This window comes from Limulus polyphemus, unplaced genomic scaffold (genome assembly GCF_000517525.1).
Source record: "Limulus polyphemus unplaced genomic scaffold, Limulus_polyphemus-2.1.2 Scaffold530, whole genome shotgun sequence".
Classification (NCBI taxonomy): domain Eukaryota; kingdom Metazoa; phylum Arthropoda; class Merostomata; order Xiphosura; family Limulidae; genus Limulus; species Limulus polyphemus.
Genome location: NW_013666140.1, coordinates 508559 through 531517, shown reverse-complemented (window position 1 = coordinate 531517; position 22959 = coordinate 508559). Strand labels below are relative to the sequence as shown.

At 32.7% G+C, this 22959-nt stretch overlaps 1 protein-coding gene across 1 annotated transcript in view; it reads left to right on the top strand.

Annotated features, from left to right (window-relative positions):
* The first annotated feature begins 1045 nt into the window (after window positions 1-1045).
* LOC106458897 (cytoplasmic dynein 1 light intermediate chain 2-like) overlaps window positions 1046-22959 on the top strand; it is a 31600-nt gene continuing 9686 nt past the window's right edge. The window contains exons 1-7 of the mRNA XM_013918457.2: window positions 1046-1271; window positions 6697-6857; window positions 16264-16357; window positions 17552-17687; window positions 19172-19283; window positions 20617-20718; window positions 21839-21931. Of these exons, the coding sequence (XP_013773911.2) occupies window positions 1157-1271; window positions 6697-6857; window positions 16264-16357; window positions 17552-17687; window positions 19172-19283; window positions 20617-20718; window positions 21839-21931 (813 nt within the window). The 5' untranslated portion in view covers window positions 1046-1156. The remainder of the gene's footprint in view (window positions 1272-6696; window positions 6858-16263; window positions 16358-17551; window positions 17688-19171; window positions 19284-20616; window positions 20719-21838; window positions 21932-22959) is intronic.

The window sequence follows — 22959 nt, the reverse complement described above, 5'->3', positions numbered from 1 at the left end:
ATGTTCGTAGAAAAAACAGCTGGGATAGAATCAGCATTTTGGAAGGCTGTTTCCAAATGCATTTCAATACTTTATTCAGGAACTACCTCTTCATACAGTAGTTTGAATGCTGACTTGAATCATGCACAGAAGGTAGAAAATAGAACACACTGTGCTCATTGACTTGAAGCTCCCCGGATTAGTTAATCATGGAAACAAGCTCCTTCATTCTGAAAGGTAATATGTCACAATCACATTTCAATACGCACTTATGTTCATAGAAACTCAGAATCAGTGGCTACCCTAAAGATGTTTGGAAATGCACTAAATCTAATTTTCACATTTCCAAATGACGTGTTAAAAAGTTATTTGAATCCATAGTCATGAAGAATATTTACCTAATGAATTAAAGCAGAATGCACATAAATATATCTCATTATTTTGCAAGCTCAACTTTAATCGGCAAAAGTGTTATTAAACTGACATGGTCCCTCCATCCCAATCAGCTGATTTACTAGTCGAGATCTGTTTGGTAGATTCTGAACTTCCTTCATAACTTCTTACAAGTGACATGCATACCTTATTAGTCTACATCCATGTATGGTATAGATTTAGGTATATTGAGAACTAGACTCTACATCTTAGTCTAGCTACTGTTTTGACTGTAAGTTACATAGATAAAGGACTTATGAGCAACTTGCAACTCCATGCTTCAATTCAATCAAATTAAAACCTGAACTTGTGAAAACTAACAAAACAAACAAAAAGATTTTTCAGCTTATTCAGTTAGCATTAATACTTGCAAAAATAATCAACTGGTCAAAATTAGTGTTTCCAATTATTTCAAAAATCCAAGTCACACATGAAAATAATTGATTAGTTGAATCCAAATGATTAATGAGCCTAACAATTAATAGATTAGCAAATTTTACTTGTTGTCCATTTCTAATTATCAGTGACCTTGATAGACCTTATGGTTTGCAGTCATGTTTGTCATTCTTAGTGTAGAATTATTAACTTTGAATTGACTTTTAAAATGGGTGTAATTTTTTTGTCATCAGATCACACTAGACTCGGTGTATGGATCTTAGATGGAGATCCATGGCAAAGAAACTTACTCAAATTTGCATTGAATGAGAGAACATTCCCCCACACAGTAGTCCTGTTTACAGTAGCTATGACCCAGCCTTGGAAAATGATGGAGTCACTGCAGAACTGGGCAGACATTCTAGAGGAACACATTAGAAGACTTAAATTGGATCCTGGGGAATTAGAGGAATATAAAGAGAAAGGTATAACTTATTTTAGTCTTTAAGAATGTGTATTATGATTGATTTAAAGTTATGTGTGGAAATTTGTATATATTTTTGGCCTACATTCAGAAATGATAAGTCAGCTACAATTGTATAGAGTAGTTACTTTTCAGAGTGTTGCATGTAGAGTAGGATTGGTAGGTTCATGAGTGTCCTAGGTATGCTATGATACAAACACTATATGACCTTTAAAAAGAAATCATGACTCATATATTTTTTGTAGTTAGGGTTAATGAGTCCTTTATGGTTTTTTTTAGAAATATATTGCAATTAAATAACAATTTCCAGTCACAATAAATGAAAAGGAAATATACCAGGGTTGCTAGTATGGACTGAGAGGCAGAATATTTCCAGTGTAGCAGTACAGATACAGGAAAATAATGTTTAAAAATCATCTGAATTATGCATGGATTCAGAAACAGAATAGCTGTAACAAGGATGGAAAAATTTATATATGTGTTACTTGACCCTAACAAAGAATGGGGTAAAGATAATATAATATACTGAAACAACCTGTATGGAAGTCTAAAAATTTAAATTATTCCTAGCAGAATAATGATAATGGAACCTTCTAATAGGTTTTTGATTTTGGTTCTTTTTAAACATGAATTTGAAAACTGGATATTTTAGTAATGTATGATTATTTTATTTTATGTATCCTATCAATTTGTATGTTTGACTCCATTTCTTGTGATACATCTTTATTTAACAAAGAGTATAAAAAATGTATTTGTATGCGGTGATTTTTAGCTTAAATACATGTACGATATGTTTTACCTATTAATTTCTGTCTTGCCTCCACATTATGGAGCAAGTACTTTGTACTACATACACAACTTCTTGCAATGAAGTGCCCTTAGCTTTCAAGGGTTTACAACTTGCATATTGTTCTTTTGTAATCCAGAACAAAAATAAACACTTCAACAAAAAAAATTTCTGATTGCGTATGACTTGACTTACATATAGCTTTCCTGATTCAGTTTTACCCTCTATACACAACCATTTTGCTCATCACTAGTCTTGAGGCTCCTATCTGAGCTCACGTGTTTCTACATGATATTGTTGCATGCAACTGAGCATGTGACAACCCTCCAACAATTGGAGTACAACACACCATCCTAGTGCAGCTTACTCCCTGTGTACTGCTTATTTAATCTTCACTTCTCAGTTCGGTGTGTGACAATGTGTCCTTTTTTTCTTAATGAGCTTTAGAATATTGGCATCTTTTTGTGGCAGTATCTGCAAAAACACCAACTATTGTGGAAATGTTCAGTTTGGATTTTAGTTTTCAAACACTTTTGCACCTGCAGATTTTGTGGCCTTTTAATTTCACCTTATGAACTCACAAGTGATGGTAATTTCCATTTTGTTTGGGACAGGAGGATGTTCACACTAGACAAACACCGTGGCATCAGGTACCTCTTTATCTTTTGAGGAAGGTATGGCTGTTGTACAATGGGAGAGACTGAGTCTTTCATGTAGTCTGGACATTCTTTTGAACCTGATATACCTCCTCCTATGAATCCCTTTGGTGATGAAGGAGATTTTGACAGTCATTTCCTACCACCTACCTTTGCCAAATCTTCTACCAATGCCTTGGCTTAACATCAGGCTGTATTCCTTTTCTTGGACTCCTAAACTTTGGAGTCTCTTCTTCAGGCTTGATGGTTAGATCCTCTATTTTCTGTTCGACTTTCTTGGGTCCAAATTCTTTGCCTTTATCTTACCCTCACTATCCTGTTGTGTTATTTTCCCTCCCTTTCTCTTCTTTTCAAAACAATCCACCCTGTCTCTGTATAGTTTTTAGGTGGACACTTATTCCCTTATCCCTTCTACATTGGTGCATTATTCTTCCTCAGCCTTGTCCATTCTGACATGATTTCTTTGTTTCTGGGATTTATTGTGGAGGGATGCCCTTTTTGCTCAGGTATATTTGCCCCCTCTTATTTCAGGGATATTTGTCTGACTTCTTTCCTCTGCTAGGGTCTGTTTTGTTGGAGTACTTTATTCTCTGGAGTCATAGGTTGAAGCCAGGAGTCAACATTCTTTCTTGTTCTCCCTTGTCTCCTGTTTCTCCATAGCTCCTTCCTTTCCCATTATAGTCTCCATCCTTCTACATCTCCTTCTCTCCTTGTCCTTTCCTCCTGTTTCTCTGCTTCCATCTGTTCTTCCTCTGAGAATAGTTCTCAGTGCCAACAATCTCATTGGTGACTATCCTATAGGCTCAGGACCATTAGATTCCTGTTCAGCTTAATTTGCTGATCCAGGGGTTCCATTTGTGGCCAACCATTTGATGCTATAAGTTTTACAGAATAGCCTTGTTTTTAATTTTTCCTTTCCTCTTCCATTGCCTCACGTTCCTGTTCCCTTTCTTCCATGGGATCCTGTGTCTCGTCAGTGTCTTTCAGTAGTGGTTTCAGACTTGTGGGCCAAGGACACTGTCAAATGGAGTTTCTCATTCTTCTCCAGGATTTCACTCTCTCCCACCAGAACTACTACAAACTTACTCTTCTCTTTCTTTGGAAGGCAGCTCATTTTGGTTGGTCAGTTAGGCTGGAGAGGTCTTATCACACACCCACTTAGTATCTGGTTTGCTTGGGTGTGTTTTTCATTTTTCATCTCTGTGGGGCTCAACCTTCTCAGCTTATTTGGTGGGCCATGATGAGTTTGGTTTCCACAGCTCTATCCCCTCCTTTTCCTGCATGGGAGGTTCTCTCTCTGTTGTAGGACTTGGGCTTCCATAGTACCCCTTATTTTTTGAGATGTGCTTATTTACATCTTTTATAGTCGACTGCATGATCTGTGGAACCTGTCTTGAAAACCTTGGTCCTCCCTTATTCATCTTCCTCCTTCCCTACACAATATTTTCATCTGGTGGCTTGAACAGAACCATTACTGCAGAGGATGTTCCTCTTTCTTCCTCACATCTTTATCATTATCTCTTTACAGATGCTTCCCTGATGGGGTGGGAAGCTTCTCTCAACTCCTCCACTGACTCAAAAAACCTTGAGGAATTGCTCTGAGAGAATTCATCAGTCTTTGGATCATTTCCTTCCAGTGGTACATAGCCATTTGAAAAGGATTCATGTGGACACCTCCTCTGTGATAGCCTATATCAGTTATGAAGGGGACACTCAGTCTTGCTCTCCCTGTTTTGGAACCTTCAGCCTTTTCTTCTTGGCCCATTCTCTGCATGTCTGCCTTGTGGCATGAAATATTCTGGGTGTCTTAATTCTTGTTGCTGATTGTCTCACGGCCAGACAAGATTTTACCCATGGAGTGGTCCTCAATTCTCATGTTTTGTAAAGGCTGTGCTCTTTTCTGGGCACCCCTCACATTGATGCCTTAGACACTTACTACAATACTAAGCTTTTTCTCTTCTGCCATTTTTCATCCTGATCACACATTGCTCCTTCAACCATCTGCAGCACATGAGGTGTGCATTCACACCTGTATCTCTCTCTTTCTATTTCTAATCTACCTTCTCACTTGGATCTTGTTTGTCTCCTCTTTCATGTCTGTGTACTCCATTGTTAGTTGGCCCTTATTTTTTCTTTTTTTTTGGTTCTTGGTCCAATCTTTTAACTTGTTCTATTACTTCTTCCACTTATGTTCCTTCTCCATTTACCCTCTCTGGATGGATTTATCAGCTCATCCAGTAACATATTTTTCATTGGTTTGGGGGTTCATGAGAGCAATTCCAGGCATCCTCCTCATCAAAGCCATCACTTTATGAACCCTTTGGCTGCTCACTTTCATCATCCTTGTTTGGATTGACATTTGGACAACTTCTCACACCTTTGTGACACATTATCTCCATCATTTGGCTATTTCTTCTTTGTCAGGTTCTGGATACCTCCGGTCACTATTCTCCAAACTTCTTATCATCACTGACTGGGTAAGTTCTTTTTCCTTATCTTAATTTTACAGGGCCATCTCATGCCTTCCTGGACCCCACTCATTGGCAAGTGTTGCCTGCCAGGATATACTTAACCAAAATCTACATGGTGTAGGGTCATTACGTTCTGATATAGTACTCACTCATTTGATGGGGTGTTCCACAAGACTGCTTGAGGTATCCTTGTGGTGCTCATTTTCTTAAATAAGGCCCAATACAGACCATAAACACTCATGGGCTATCATGAGTTAAGCAAGCAGGGGATCCCTGCCAATCTTTCATGCCTAGTTTAGAAACTAGAGCTGGCCTGCTTTTAAAAATAGGGTGTTAGTGGTCACCTATTGCACTGTCTCACAGTGATGCATTCCCTTAGGCTTCCTAATCTACTTTCACTCCCCTTCTTCTCGTTCAGGGAAGCCCTTGCCACTGGAGTTGTGGACCATTGAGGCTACTTTCTGAATGTGACCAATTCCATTCAGTACAGAATAGAGTGGTGGTGTTTTGTTCATGTGCTACAGTTCACCCCTCTGGCTGGCTTTCCCCCATCCTACCACTGCCTGGATGTTGGATTCCTGGAAAGTCTGGTGTTGGATTGGCACAGGACCAACCAATATAAGTCCTCACTCATTTGCAATTCAAATGATAAATTCCTGTTCTTCCTCACTGGGCTTCAGGTTAAGATGGTAGGGACCCTCCTCCTACTGAGAGCTGGGTGATACATTCATGGTTTTGGACAGGAAATAACCCCATCATGTACAGTCTGATGAACCATAGCCACATTACACATATAGCACTTCCATGTGCCTGTTTCAGGTTCTGGCCTGTGCTTGTTTTTACTGCCCGTCCTAGCAACACTTCCTTTCTTTATGGGCAAAGAGTGTATTCTGGTTCATACGGGGTGCAGTATTTCATGGGTGTGTCGTTATACTGTTCCATAATATAGAGTTTCACACTCCATAGGTTCCCTTCAGCCACTTCCTGAAGGGACCTCATCCAGATAAATTTTGCACCAGTCCCTCCACTATTTCAGTGTGGGATTCCAGCTGTATGTGAGAGGAGATTACACACTTGTATCAGAAGTTAACATATTCACACATTTAAAATGTATTTATTATAGATGTGCATCCCATCTCACACTTTTCACCCCTTCTTTCCCACTTCCATTTTATCTTTTCTAGCCTAATCTCAAAGTAATGTTTGAACAATCAGTATAGATTGAGTTAGCTGTGCTAGAAGGGTGGAAGGTTGTCATATGCTCATTTGCATGCAACAATACAACAATATCATGTGGAAACAGGCTTGTGAGGAGCAGAAAAGTTTGCATATAGAGGGAAGCACTAAGTCTGGAAAACCATATGTGAGAGGAGGTGTGTATCTCGGAAATAAATTTTCAGTGTTGGAAAATGTTAACTTTGGTTTGAGGATTGTTGATTGTAGAATTAATTTTAATTGAAAAATGTTTATGTAATATTCCTTCTTAGATTTAAATAATTATATTTATTTCAGTGAAAAAGAGATTTAATGGCTACCTTGAACCAGGAGCAGAATTGGAAGGATTTCCTCTTTTCGGACGAACCAGAAATGAAACACTGGCTGCACCATTTGCCCTTGATGAACATACCTTAACTTGTAACTTGGGACTTGATTTGGTAGTAGTTGTCACTAAGGTATTCCTCATGTTCTGCTAAGTTGTGACTTCAGTTGATAGTAGTTGCCTCTAAAGTATTCTCTGTGTTCTGTTAACTTGTGACTTGATTTGATAGTAGTTGCCACCATGGTATTCTTTATGAATTGATAGTAATTGTCACTAAGGTATTCTTTGTTTCATCTACTCTTGAGCATCTTGCAGTCCAACAATATTGAAAATGTGTTTCATACAAGTGTAATTGTATAAAACACAATGTAATTGTTTTAGTGAACCATGTTTCTTTAGGTAGTTTTATAGTTTTGTCAGGCAATGCAAAGATTTATCTGTATTATAGAAAACATTTTTTAACTCTATTGCCCCCGGGTACCCTTTACTGCACATGACACAAGGTTTTAGTGTTTTACATTCAAAATTTTATTAAACTACTTTTTGTTTATGTTATACCAGTTAGAATAGCATAGAATCTCAGTTAATATTCCATATTCTAATAGCATACAAGTTTTAAGTTCTTAGTTCTACAAGGCAATACTTAAAAAAATCCAGAATTACGCTAGTGTGACCCATGTGATACATTTTCTCTTAGCATTTGATCATATCCATTTTATCCACTACCAGTCAAAAAAGTAGAAAGTTAAACGTAAATTACTCTATAAAATCGTTATTGCTCAGACAAACCATAATTTTTATAGCCTTCAATTTTGTTTAGTTACAGAGCTATCAAATAGAATATCAGCCCCCCCCTCTCCTGCCACACCTACCTGTCACATCCTCTCTTTCAGAATTTGTTGATAGTTTTCACATTTCATTACATATTACCTATAACCAACAGAAAGTCAATGTTTTCATCTATCAAATGACGTATTGTATATAATGTTATGTTCTGAACAGATAATCTTAGAAAGTTAACAACTAGCTTGGATGAATTTGTAAAAGCTCTTGTCGCATAGTTAGAAAGCCAGAAAAATTTTGAGAGGTAAGTGAAGTTGTCTATTTTTTGCATGTTGTTAGTCTATATTCTTTGGTGCATTATTTAATTAAATAAAAATTAAGTGCATTACTATCTATGGTATAAAAAATTAGGGTTAACTCTCTTTCGAAACCCAACAGCAAGAAAAATGATTAGGTTAGTACTTTATTTTTTGTTTTTCATATTTATTCTTTATTTATTATTGTAAAAGTAACTAAAATCTAAAAATATGGATCTTTTTAAATTATTTAAGACTAGATTAGATAAAATAAGTAATAATAATAATATAATTAAAATGATTCAAGAGGCACACACGCGAGCAGCTTGTAGTAGCTCGTGGGTAATGTAAATCCATAGCGTAATGTGATCTGCATGTTCCCTGAGTGATTTACAACCTATAATGGCACAGATAGTAGTTAGACATGGTTCAAAGAGCAATAGAATGATAAAATTTAATTATAAATAGATGTATACTGTTACAAACTTAGAGCTATTTAGGATACACGAATGAAGTTTCATGCTACAATTTGAAGTCATTCTAGAAAGAAAAAATAGAGTAATTTAGGTTTATTTCGATTTTTTTTTTTTAATGATGGTTACAAGGTTGGTCGAAATTGACCGATCCTATTTTGAGATAGGATAGAGAAAATAACAGATAAACTATAAAGTGTTACTGAAAAAAAAACATGTTTGAAATGTATTCAGTAGGTTTTAGGGATTACTCAAAGGAAATTTGAGATTTTTGAGATAGGAAAAATATTTTTAACATGAAAATTACTTTGGACGTGGAATATTCAAAACAAATATTCAATATATTCCTGGACAAATCTTTATTTTATTTTATTAAAAATACTTCACTAAAAAATATGATTTTTTTTTGTATGTCCAAGACATATAATATTGTTACGTCTCTGTTCGTTTGTTAATTTTCCGTATAAATTCTTTCCGAAAAACTTCAGCGATACAAATCCTTTCTCAAATAAAACTAGTTTATTCTTTCTCAATTCAACTTTGCAATACATTTAAGTTCCATAGTCACTTTAACTTAAACACACGTTATAATTCTCAACAAACGATTCATGCACTTTACTTACTACCGCACTTGACTCAGTTGTCCATCTATATCTTTAATCTCTCTGTCTGCCATCCAATTGTTGCTGTCACTTTATTTGTCGGCTTATATACTATAAGAGCACGGACATTTGACAGGTTCCTCGATCTTTCCAGATACTCATTACGTGTTACCAGCATCATGTGACTTCCGCTGTCATAACAATATTAAGTGAAAGTCTGCCAAATATGTTAAAGATATACACACTATATTGAAATTTAGAAGTATTAAATCTATAAAAACTTGAAACGAGAACAAAAAAGGTCATGTGGTTGGTCAGATTGACCAAGCCCATGTTGAGATAGTTAAATGATCTTTCAAGAGCTAACTAAATAGGATAGTCCCCTGTATATCAGCAAACTTTTACTTTTCCATTTGAATTTTGTTTAATAAAAAAAACAGATAGATGCTCATTGAAAGTGGTCTGAGGTTGGAAACACACACAAGAAGTTTCATGAAGTTATGCAAAGTTAAGTCTAATGCTCTCCCTTCAGAGCATGTGAATAATCTAAAATCCTTCAACTTATGTACAATGATGAAACTTTGTAGAATGGAGGGCAACTGTAGAGACACAAGTGTAGAGAACGACGTTTCTAAAGTCTTCTGCCTTTCGTCTTCAGGTCAGTGTGTGTGTGTATGGTGTATGAACACATCAAAACTGATCAGAATAAGGTACTCATCAGATCCCAGGATATTCTGGTCAGTTTTGATCTCATAGACCTATTTACCAATGTTCTAACCTCAGAAACCCTTCACATCACCAGACAAAAGACTGCTGAATAACAGCTCTACCACACAGAACTGAAGTGAAGATAGATGCCATCATGGAACTAACGTCTATTTGCCTACAATCCACTTATTTCCAATACATCGAGGAATTCTACGAATGAACAGACGGTCTAGCCATGGGATCACCACTCTCTCCAATCCTAGCAGACATTTTCATGGAAGACTTTGAAGAAAGAGCCCTCTCATCCACACCTATAAAACAAAGTTTGTACAGACGTTATGTTGACGACACCTTTGTTATTTGGCCCCATGGTCATGAAAACTTACCAGCCTTCTTAGAACATCTTAATTCTGTAGACAAAATAATCCACTTCACCATGGAAATAGAGAAACAAAGCAGCCTACAGTTTCTTGACATGCTCATCAGCAGACAAGAGAGAAAAATCACCACAACTGTATACAGAAAACCCACTCACATGAACAGATACCTACACTTCCAGTCCTATCATCCAACCTCAATAAAACATGATGTAATCCAATGCCTAAACAAGAGAACAGAAAACATTTTCCATAAGACATTCATCAAAACAGAATGCCAAAAGATTGTAGATGGTTTTAAATAGAATGGCTACACTCCTCCTTCATCAAAATCTGCCTGCAGAAGAACACAACAGAAAGAAAGGATCAGAAAAACACTATCTATACTACCATTTACCTCTCCTACCTGCAAAATTTCAGTGAAAAACTCAAATGCATAGCCAAGAAATTCAACATAGAAATCTGGTGGAAATCCTACAAGGCATTAAGGTCCATTCTGGTTAAAAAAACAAACAGCAACTTACCAATGAGAAACACAAAAATGTCATTTATGAAATTCCATGTTTCTACAACGAAACATACATTGGAGAAACTGGAAGAAGACTCGTGACAAGAATAAAAGAACATAAAGACAGTAGAAGACTCATGAAAACACAAAATTCAGTCATTGCAGAACACGCCATGTCAACTGGACACACAATAAACTGGAAAAAAAAAAACTAGAATAATTGACAGACAAATTTTGGAAAAGAAGAAAAATTAAAAAATCATTTTATATTAACACAATTAAACCTTCACTAGAGATTCTGCATTAGAGGTGAGTAACTTGTGGCTAACATTGGTTGAATCTACAGGAAATCTCTCCTCAAATCAGAAACAGGGATAAAGCAACCAATCATCATACGTTCCCCACAATCCACCAGAATACTACTAAAACCGACAACACCATACACACACACTGACCTGAAGACGAAAGGCAGAAGACTTTTGAAACGTCATCCTCTACACTTGTGTCTCTACAACAGGCATTTGCCCTCCATTCTACAAAGTTTCATCATGAACACACTGCCCAAACAATCTATCAAAGAAGTAATGTACAATATTCAGAGGTATACATAAAAAAAATAATGAAATTTGAAGCAAAGAAATAATGCCTCAACTTCTCAAAAACATGACTAATAACATTAACCAACAAATATATATATATATATATGATAGATATACACACAATAATACAGGTATCTACTCAATAAAATCAATGAAACCAGGATTACCTGTTTTTATTTACAATAATAAGTAAATTACAATATTACTAAAAAATTGATATTTGAAAGAATCACTTGTTTATTATGGTGTTCAGATATTGGCAAGATAATACACTTGAAGAAATGATACATTTACTTATGGAAGAAGCTTTAAAATAGAAAAGTAGTTATATGTATGTATGTATGTCTGAACTTGAACCAGAGAAATTGGTAATCTCTTAATTAATTTATTATTATTGCAGTTATGAAAACTAAACAAAACAGAAGGTAAAGAAACGAAAATTTGTTCATGCCTTTTGATTTAAAATTTCCAAGGTATATCAGTTAATTTCCAGTTTGTTCTCATTTTTAACATTGACATGAAGCCTGAAATTTTTGAAATGTTCTAAGTTGTAAGTAAATTTTGGTCTTGTGATAAAATTTCTTGCATCAGTATGTGGAAAAGTGATTGACTGCAGCACTTTGTTCCAGATGAGATGTTTGAGAGTTAGGAGATCAGAAACATGAGCATGTGCAAATATCTTACTGAGATTTTTGCTCGGCAAATTGGATGTAATTTGTGTTGAAAGGTAGTTCTAGGATTAGTGTTAAAATTATCTTAATTACGTTAGTTACTCTGGTATTTGTAAGATGATAAGTAAGGACAGATAGTATGCAATTTTCTTTACTTGCTTAATCTTTTGTTGCAGGTCTGTGTTATGGCTGATATTAAAAACTTTGTTTTTGATATCTTTGATAGCTTAAGGTGGATATCTAGTGGAAAGGAAGTTTGATGTTTCCGTAGTCATATCAACAATAATAGTATAAGAGCTATGTAACTGTCATAACTGCATAAGTTGAAATTAGAAATGGTTTATTTTACAAGAGGGAGATGAGGAGTTATAGTCAAGGAAAGAGTGCGTTTTAATCTGCTTATAATGAGCCAAAGTGCTGGTAGTTTTGTTACCTTCACTAGTTAGTGTTGAATGGTTTGAAATGGTACTAGGTCTGTATGGAAGTTGCTTACATAATTTTTAAAGTCTTGAATTTCCTAGAATTGCATGTGGCCATTCCTGTAGCAAAATGAAGCAACTGTATAGTCACTTTTTCCCCACCAATTATACACACAAATACACACTTATTAGAGCATTTCAAAATGTTTGGCTATGTTACCATTTGAGGTCAAAAGCAATAGACAACAAACAAAAAAATAATTGTATATGCTTCTTGGTAGACGTATTCCACAAGGCAAGAACAAGAAATTTCCTTTTCTCCAAAACTTGTTTTTATGTTGAGAATTTTAGCTTCTCAGTGGCTCAGCAGTAAATCTGTAGGCTTACTACAATAAAAATAGGGTTTTGATACACATGATGGGCAGTGCACAAATATCCCATTGTGTAGCTTTGCAGTTAATAGGAATCAAACCAAAATTAAAAATTTGAATCAATAATAAATATGATTCATAAAGAGATTCCTGATTTAAATGATTCAAGTAAAGTTGTGTGTGAACATACATACATTTTTCTATATTATGTTGGCTTGACAATATTTAACCTTCTCACTACGAGTAGGTCGAAACGCAAATGTCATGACTTTTTAGAGTTACATTCAAAATTTAATTAAATTACTATATTATCATTGTAGACAAATAAACTTGGAATCAAAACATAGTTGATAAATCAAATTCTAATATACAAGTTTTAAATTCATAATTTTATAAGGAAATATTTAAAAAATCCTCAATCTTCCCCAGTATGACAATTGTGACATTTGTTCTCTAGGCCTTCCCTTTCTCTAATTTATTTACCACCCCTCTAAGAATATGGGATTTAATATAAGTTACTTATTATAATATAAATATTACTAAAGCAAAATATAATTTTTATAGCACCCAATCTTTGTTTATGGTGGTATAAACTAGAAAATCAGACCCACTTGCCATGCCCATCTGTCACATCTTATATCTCACAAATTGTGATGTATTATACTATATTATTTATAACCAATGAGAAGACATAGTTTTAATCTATCAAATGATGTATTATATTACATTGTTTTATGTACAGAGTATTGTCTATTTTGCCTCCAGTTTGAAAATTTATTTTGGGCTATTCACATCAACAAGCTTAGCTAAATTTTTCAAAGCTCTTATCTCATAGTTAGAAAGCCTGATAAATAATGATAGTTATAGGACATTATTTTATGCTTGTTATTATTCTGTGTTCTTATGTTCATTATATAGTTGAATAAAAATTTAGTGTACTAGTACCATTAGTATAAAAAAATAAAGTAGGCTTAACTTTCATTAAAAGACCACAGCAAAACAAACAATAAAACATAATTAAGTACCATATTTCTTGTTTTTCATGTATATTCTTTGTTTATTATTGTAGGAGTAACTAAAATTTAAAAATTAGAAACTTGTAAGGTTAGATATGGGTGGATTGGGTAAGATCGTGAAAAATAATAATTCTTCACAATGTATTCTCATGAGCAGCTCTTACATTATGTAATTCAATACGGTAACTTGAGCTATGCATTTGGTGAGTGATTTACAACTTTTGTGGTGGGAATAGTAGTAAGACTGATCAAAAGGCAATAAAGCAGTAAAATTTAAATATAAACAGATGTATACTGTTACAACATATAAGCTATTTGGAATGAACAATTGTAGTTTCTTGTTATACTTGGCAGGCATTCTAGAAAAACAAAAAGGGTAATTTTGATTTATTTCATATTTTTTTATAATGGTTATGACATCAGTCACATTTACCAAATGCATATACTGTAGAGAAAATAACAGATAAAGTATATAGTTTTACTGAAAAAAAAGTTTTTGGCACATATTTAGGAAGATTTATAGATTATGCAAATGCAATTTGATAGTTTTCAGGTGATGAAAAGTCATTTTAATCTTAGAATGTAAAAAATCTGATTTTTGTGGTAAAAAGGCTTGTAACATTTACTGAAAGTTTGCAAAATTTCTTGAAGATACACAAAATATTAAAAGTTATAGTATGGAAAGTCTGATGTTTAATTTGGGGGTCACAAGGTCAATGTAATGCACTGAACCCATAGCAAGAGGGTTAAACAACAAACAGCTGATTACTGATTACTTCAAGTATCCTTTTAAGTATGATACTCTAGTTGGTAAGTTGTTATAAAGAACAGCTGCTACTGATATTATTGGTTCTAGTTAGGATTTATAATAACATGTTTATCAATAAGTGTTGGTTGTTGTTTCCAAAATAATTTTCTCCTGAAATACAACGCTGTTTTTCTTTATTTTTCATTTCATTAATCCTCTCACTATGGGTAGATCAGAGTGTGCATGTCACAATCTTTTACAGGGTTACATTCAAAATTAAACTATATTATTATCAATGTATATGAATTTACTTAGCATCAAAACATTGTTAATGAATCAAATTTTAATATACGTTTTCTCATAAATTGACAATAATTCTCTCTTTATATTGCATGTTTATATTGCATCATTTATAACTAATAGAAAGGGGAAATTTTAATCTATCAAATAACATATAATGCTATGTTTTTTTCAGTACATAGTATTTTCAGTTTTGTCTTCAGTCTGAAAGTTTAACGTGTTCAGATTGAGCAGATAAGAGAATCAATTTAAGCTCATCTTGTCTTAGTTATAGGACATTGTTTGCTTTGAGCATGTTATTTTTGTGTTCTTATGTGCATTCCTCAATTAAATAAAAATCATTTAATGTACTATTACCATCATGACAAAAAACAAACAAGTAGGCTTAACCTTCATTGACAAACAACAGCAAAAATACGTGGTCAAAAAGTACTCTATTTCTTGTTTTTTATGGATTTTTTTATTTATGGTTATAAAAGTAGCTACAATGTAAAAATCAGAAACTTATTAGGTTGGATAAGTTTAGGTTATGAAAGGTAATTAAAAAAATAATAATATAAATCATTTGAGGTATGCTCTTGAGCAGCTCCTGTGTTAGTTATTCAATAAGGCAACCAGTGATTTGTGACTTGTGTGGTGGTATTATTAGGTAGAAGATTCAAAGAACAATAAAATTAAGTAGAAATGGATGTATACTGTTATGAGCCATAAGCTATTTGGGATAAACAGTTGTAGTTTTTGGTTACAGTCTGCATTCATTCTAGAAAGAAAAAAAGGATAATTTAGATGTATTTCATATTTTTTTATGATGGTTAGAAGGTTTGTCAAATTGACCTAGTTCATATAGAGTTAGGAGAGAGAAAATAACAGATTAAATATAAAATTTAACTGGAAGAAAAAAGCTTTCAATATTTAGTTACAAGGTTTTAGAGGTTACAAAAATGAAATTTTCAGATTAAGAAAAGTATTTTTCATTTTAACATGAAATCATTTTGGCACTCAGAGCAGTTAGCAGTTTGACTATATATATATATATATATATTCATGGACAAATCTTTAGTAAAAATGCTTCATTAAGAAATCTGTTTTTGTAGTGTCCAGATGGCTAGTAATGCTTATTAAAAGTTATAGTGTGGAAACTGCTGGTTACTTTGTGGTTATTCACATTGACTGACCCCATATGGAAGGAGTTAGTTTCCAACAGTTAGATTTTGTAGAATTTTTAATATTGTATACAAATTCAGGCTCAGATATTTTTACATTAGTTTTTCACACACCAGGAAGGGCATTTTTGAGAAATGTTGTGTGCATCATCAGTATCTCTGAATAACTCCTTTTATTATTCTTGGAGCATAGCACTTTATTCTGTTCCAACTCTTTGAGAATATGTATTTGTATATTAACTGACAAATTAGCTATTAGTCCAACACAATAGTTTCCTTTGTACATGTATTGTTTTTCTGTTATTTTGTAACTAGTTCATTCTATCAGTTTTTATAAAAGTTGTGTAAAACTTTTTTCATATGAAGTTATTCATTTAATGAGTTATGAAATGCTTGAATGAAACTGCATTTTTTTTTATATAGAAAATTAGCAGATGGTTTACTTAATTAATCCTAGTAGAATTTCAGTACTCTTCCATGTAATAAAACTGTTTACTATTATTAGACTGACTTCATCTCTACCTTAGAGAAAGAGTTTGATTACAAGGAAGAACATTTTGACTTTATTCAGCAAGCTGGGAGAAAGTTCTGCCTGAAATGTATCCTTGTCGTTTCTTGTTTTTTTTTCTATAAATTGTAATTGATATTTTCCAAAATACAGCACAGAAAACAGGTACATATCAGTATGTCATTATGATACTATAAAAAAGGACAAAATTTTAAAATTTATTATTTAAGCACAAGTCCTAATGTTGACTTGTGTGTTTATTCTTGAACATTTAGGACAAGATTTCTGTACATAACATGTAAAGCCAAAACCCTAAAAAATTTGCAGCATTAACATATTGTCATGAGAATAAAAAAAAAAAAAAAAATGTTAGCTGCTTTGTCAAATGTGAAGGTAAATAAAATTTCCAAAAAGTTATGCTGCATTCTCTTCTCCAGTTATTCACTTTAGTAAAAATGTTAAGTAGACTGTTTGAATTTTGCTTTTGTAATATATATTATATTTGTGGTTTTTCTACCATTATCAAGTTTATTTTTTATTTTACCTTGAAATTGAAAACACAGCAATAAAACTATTGTTATTTCACATATCTTGAAAGTTGCATGGCCTTGAAGCATAGTATTGATAGCATAGTATCATCATGTTGTTATTAGTAGTTGTAAGTATTTAAGTTCAAACAAAGTTCCAACAAATAAATGTAATCTCTGATAAAATAATAAACTAGTATTTAAATTTTTTAAATATCAGTTTCAGTATGAATAAAGAATTGTGCATTTGAGCTTTACGTTCTTCAGAATTGGTTTCTGGAATACCTTAACAACAACTAAAATTTTTCCTGTAATGCCACTGGTTCCATGTTTAAACATAGCATGATTGTAGTTATTATTTTGTTTTGTTTCCATCTGAAATAACAATTAAAATTAACATATAAAATGAGAATTTTTACTTATTTGTTTTATCTCAAGGTCATGTCTTTTTGTAAACATTGAAACACTTTCGATGGAACTTCACATGGTCTCATTTATTAGACCTAATGGTTTAACAAACATTCAAAGGTTATCAAACTTTACAGTTACCCACCCATGTGAACAAACAAAATGTTCTAAATAATGATAAAATTTTTCTTTTTCAAAATAATTCATGAAAGGGTAATTTTACATTGTCCAGTTAATATATATTTTTATTTTTTTCATGTAATCACATAAATTGAGAATCAGATATGTTCTTTTAGTCTTGAACACTTTGGAAAGAAACTTGTTTTAAGGTCTCTTTAACATGGCTGTAGATGGGGCATCTTTGTTTTATACATCTGTAAAAGAAGATAAAAACTGTGATCTCCTGTACAAGTACCTGGTCCACAGGATATATGGCTTTCCTTTCCGAACACCAGCCTTAGTTGTGGAGAAAGATGCTATATTTATGTATGTAAGAATAGTGTTTCATGAAAGTTTGTTATAATAAGAGTGCTCTAATACTTGGTATAGAGTGTTCTGAGTAGTCTTATTATGCATTTTCTGATTGTAGCTTTGGCTCTATTCTATTTTAAAATTTTTAACAAGGATAATATAATTTAGTAACAAAACAACTCAGGTTTTTCCTTCTTAGTGGTTTGAAGATGTCTAAAAAAAAAGTTGAAATTTCAGTCAGATATTGATTGTGTATTCATTTTTCTTTTATGAGGACATTAAATACAAAAAAATAACGTACAAAACTCATAATTTTATGTATTATAATTTTAAATTCTTTAGTGTGAAAAAAAAGAGTAATCCTCTAGGTGCTAAAAGTATGTAATTAATTTCAAATGTTATGATCTGGTTGTTTGAGTAGATGAAGGAAAAACATGCTATATCATATTATTGTTCAGTAGTAGACCTATCTTAAGTAATTTCTATTCTTTCATGACCATAAATGTTGCTAATGTTGTAAGTAAATTATTTAAAGCTCATAAGCCTGTTTTGTGAAAGTTGTAAATAATCTTTACTTGTGTCATGAATCTTATTATTTTACAGAATCACAAGTTTTATATTTGGTAATGAAGTAATAAAATGACTGAACTTTTTAAAGACATAATTATTAATTTACTGTGATTTTTTTAAGTTTCCAAAATAGAAAAAAAAATTTAAAAAATTGTATAACGGTTTATGAGTTTCAGACTACTTTTAAACTTATGTGCACAGGTGGGGGGTCAAAGTGACAATTCCACAACCTTTTAAAGAGTACATTTGATGTCAGAGTTTTCAACTATTCTTTTTACCCTACATTGCTGATTTAGCATTTCAGAGGTTTAGAGGTTATGCAAATGCAATATGCAAACTATGTGATGGGCAGAAGTATTTTTATTCTACACATGCACATCACCTTGTCAGAGCCTGAATCAGACTGACATAATCAATTTACAGATATATCTTGAGTACAAATACTTTTTGTAATACATCTGATTTTTTTGTGTAAGTTTTACTAAAAGCTTGCCGCATTTTCATGTAGATACACTTAGTAAATGTGGAAGTATAGTTAACTTTCCTTTTCTAATATATGTTCAACCCATTGGGTGAAACTTATGCCCATTTGGGTAATATAAACAAAGAGCAGGATATATAACATATTGTAAATTTGTTGTCTAGAGACATAATAAATGCAAAGCTAATCTGCAAATTCAGTTAAGTTATTGAATTATTACTTTATATATATATGTATTCACTAGTTGTATTATTTAGAAAACAAGAGATTTACCATGTTTTTATATGAAATACATTACCTGAAGTATTTGATATAAAGATGTTAAACATGCAACTGTAACACATACTAAGTGAGATGTTTATGGTAATCTGTTATTGGTATGAATTTGTAAATTATATGTATGTGTAATATTATTTTTCAATGATGTTTTGAAATGTGATTTTTAAAGCCCATCTGGCTGGGATAGTGAAAAGAAAATTTCAATCCTCTACGAAAGCCTTACATCTGTTGATCCAGATGACAACTTTTCAGATATTATTATCAAACCAATTGTCAGAAAGGTAAATTTTGTAAAATTATCAAATCCATGTATTTTCTGAATTGTAATAGACAAATAAAAAGTTCACTCTAGTTTTACTGTTTATTGAAACATTAGAAGAGTTTGGCCACATCACATTGAACTTTAACTGTAGTTGAGAACTGGATGTTTTGTAAGGAATATTTTAATATTATTATCTTTTACCATAACTTTAGAAGGTTGTATCAAATTCTATTCAGATATATTTTATGGTCTGAGGGCTGGGAAGAGTGGGTTATGTTCTGCAAATATATAGCTTTTGTAAATTCAAACTAGAATCATCCATTTTCTCAGGGTTCTTTCATCTGTACACTTTGGTAAATATAAATGAAACACTGAATCTGTATAAAAAGAAATGATCTGTAATTTTTAAGGATGCATGGGTACCTTGCCGGGTATTGGGCTACCCAGTAATACTCGGCTCCAGCAAAGTGTTGATGTTAGGCATCTAAGCCATAATCTTTGTGGCAACTAATGCAGTACTGAAATTATAGTCAATAATTAGTTTAGTTTTTAAAAAATGTGCTCCTAGCAACAAAGACTGACCACCTGCTGAAACTCTGGGATTCAGAGAACAATAGAGGTTAATAACAGGCATGGCTTGAGAAGTGGATTTCTGGGGAAGGTGGGGGTTTTGAGAAGTTGGGGCCAAGCATTGAAAGTTGAAAGTAAAACTTGAATGTTCTGTTGGTGGTTATTCAGTTAAATGTAATAAACATCAATTTTGTTTTTGTTTCTAATTTTTGTGTATGTTGTTGGTTTTTTGGGGGGGAGAGCTCGGTCCTGGTTGACGCCTGGCCCCGGCCGAAGCTTAGTGACCGGGTAGCTGGACCCAGCATTTGGACAAATTTTACTACCCATGCATCCCTATTAATTTTACAAATAGTTCAAAATTTTTATGAATTTTGTGTTTTTGTCATGTTCTTTCAGTGAAAGTTAAATGTGAAATTCTGGTAATATATATCTTCTACTTGTTTTGGGTATTTTCTTCAATATGATTCTGTACAGTGTTTTTTTCATTATAGTTAAATATAGTTGAGGTGCTGGATTCTTCTATTAGGAATCTGTAAAAATGAAGTGTTAGATTTTAGATAATAATTGTCATTTCTTGTCAACATGACACCACAAAAAATCTTGAAAGTTTGCTTGTGTATTTGAAAAGAAATATACTATTGGAATGAATGTAATTTTTATATTGTATCTTTGAACTACATTGATTTTGTAATGAACAAAAGATAGTTTTCTCATTAATAGTTTTTCATAGGCTTTAGCAATTTCTTTATTCAGTTTAGTTTAGTAACATTAAATTCATTCAGCCTTTCCATCGGGAAATAGAGGTAGTTGCAGAGGAAGATCAACTCTTTCTTGTCAAACAACAAGCTACCTTAACTCAACAGTCTGCACAAACCAGTAGGAATGTAAGTAGATAATTGAAAAAACTTTCAGTTAAACTGGGTTTTGCATAAAATTGTATTCCTTTTTTTTTTCCAGACTCTTGCTTTGTTTTTAAGTTGTTTCTTCAAAACTTTAAATAAATTATGTTTTATCAGATTTTTGACATACTTTTTTGTATTTTTTTTTCAGGTGTATTGTTTACAAATCATAAAGTGTTATTACAGTCACATGGTAGATATAAAGAAAACTCCATATTTAAAGCTATTACTTCATACAATTAGCTTGACCTAAAAGAACAACATTTCACCAGATGGGATGCACATTGAGAGTCAAAAGCTGTAATCAGGAAAGTTTGTACATAGTGCAGGGTGTTTCAAAAGGTGTTCAGTATGTCCACTGTCACTTTCAATCAGCTTGTTAAGCCTTGCATCAGCTGATCTGTTTATTGATTCTTGCAACATCTTGTACATTGGCACACATTTTATTCAAGTCACCAAATTTTGAGGCTTGGCATGGACTGGTTATTAGGGTGCTTGGATCACAATCTGCAGGTTGTGGGTTCAAATCCCTGTCATCAAACATGCTTGCCATTTCAGCTGTGGGAGTATTATAATGTGATGATCAATTTCACTATTCATTGATAAAAAGAGTAGCTCAAGAGTTGGCAGTAGGTGGTGTTTATTAGCTGCCTTCCCTCAGTCTATTAGAGATGGCTAGAACATATAGCTCATATGTAGCTTCATGCAAAATTCCAAACAAAACAAGCCAATTTTTGAGAGTTGAAACAAAACAAAAAGAAATAAAAGCAATACTGGTTTACAAGGAAAATGTTTCAAGTATGCAGTGTACTATGGTTTTGGTACAACCTATGTTATGCCTCAACTTCCTTGAATAAAGTTTCTGATTCTTGATGTACTTATGATGAAATGTGTTTTCCCTAGAAGAGATAGTTTTCAAAATATAATAATTTTAAGTATTTGTATTTAATAATTACCCTATAATTTGCAAAACAATTTCTCCAGTGTAATTTTTAGTTTGATGGTATTATAAAATATCTGATTAAAGAGCATTGTGTTTGGTATGTTATAGTAAGAAGAATTAGCTGAGGTAGCTTAAGTTGTAATTATTTGTGTTTGATAACAGCAAGAAACACCAGTTAGGACCCTAGCGGCCATGCAGAAGTCAGCAGAGAGAAGATTCTCTGGTTCTTCTGGCATGCCTGTTTCTCCAAAAAAGGTGAGATGAATCTATTTTCAAGAATCTGATGATTTGAATTTAAAAGATTTTTAAAGAAATGGTGGGAAAAGATAAATATAGTTTTATTATGTGTTAACCCTACTGACACGGGTCTTCCTATGGTCATGAATTAAAGGGCATGTCATCATATTTGTAGACTCGCATTCAAAATTGTATTGAACTACAATTTTATAAATGTATGTCAATAAGTTTGGTATTAAATTGTAGATTATAATTCAAATTTTAGTATTATACATTAGTTAATTTCTTAATTTAAAAGTAAGTTTAAAAAAAAATTGATTTTTGTGTGCCACATGGTATGTTGAATGCAGCATTGGTTCAAATTAGATATATGTGATGTCCAAATACAAAGACTATAGTTTCTTACAAATTAGATACTCAAATTACGATATTGACAAGCTAGAATATAAGATAAGAACCTCCTATCTTTTTTTATTTTCTGAGATATTACTATATATTTATTGAATCAATCAAAGTGGCCCCCCTTACCACTTCCATTTTTGAAAATACTTTCTTATGTACACCTACTTTACTCAATGATGTGTGTATAACCAATTGAAAGCTCAGAATGGTTTTCTCAGCCTCTGCATGGGAAACCTTTTCTTGTTAGATTCCAAGCATTAAGGTAAGACATTGGAGAGCTTGAAAAATCTTTTTTTCTGACACAAATACAGAGGAGTTACTAAGCTTGATAAATTATAGTGGCATTTTGTGGTATTGATATAGTAATATATGATTTTTTCTTATTTAAAAATGTAGATATAAGACCTAAAAAAATTTTGTTTTACATTCTCCACATACAAAATTTGATAAGGCTTAGGAACTTACAGCAAGCAGCAAACGAGTACAAAGTTCATAACAAGAACAGATCATTCTTCCTATATTATTTATTTACTGTTGTATGTTTTAAGAAAAATAACTGAAAGTTAAGAACTTATTTGTAAATAGTAATAATGTATATACATATGTAATGTATCATAAATGAAATGTGACTGTAATTTACAAAA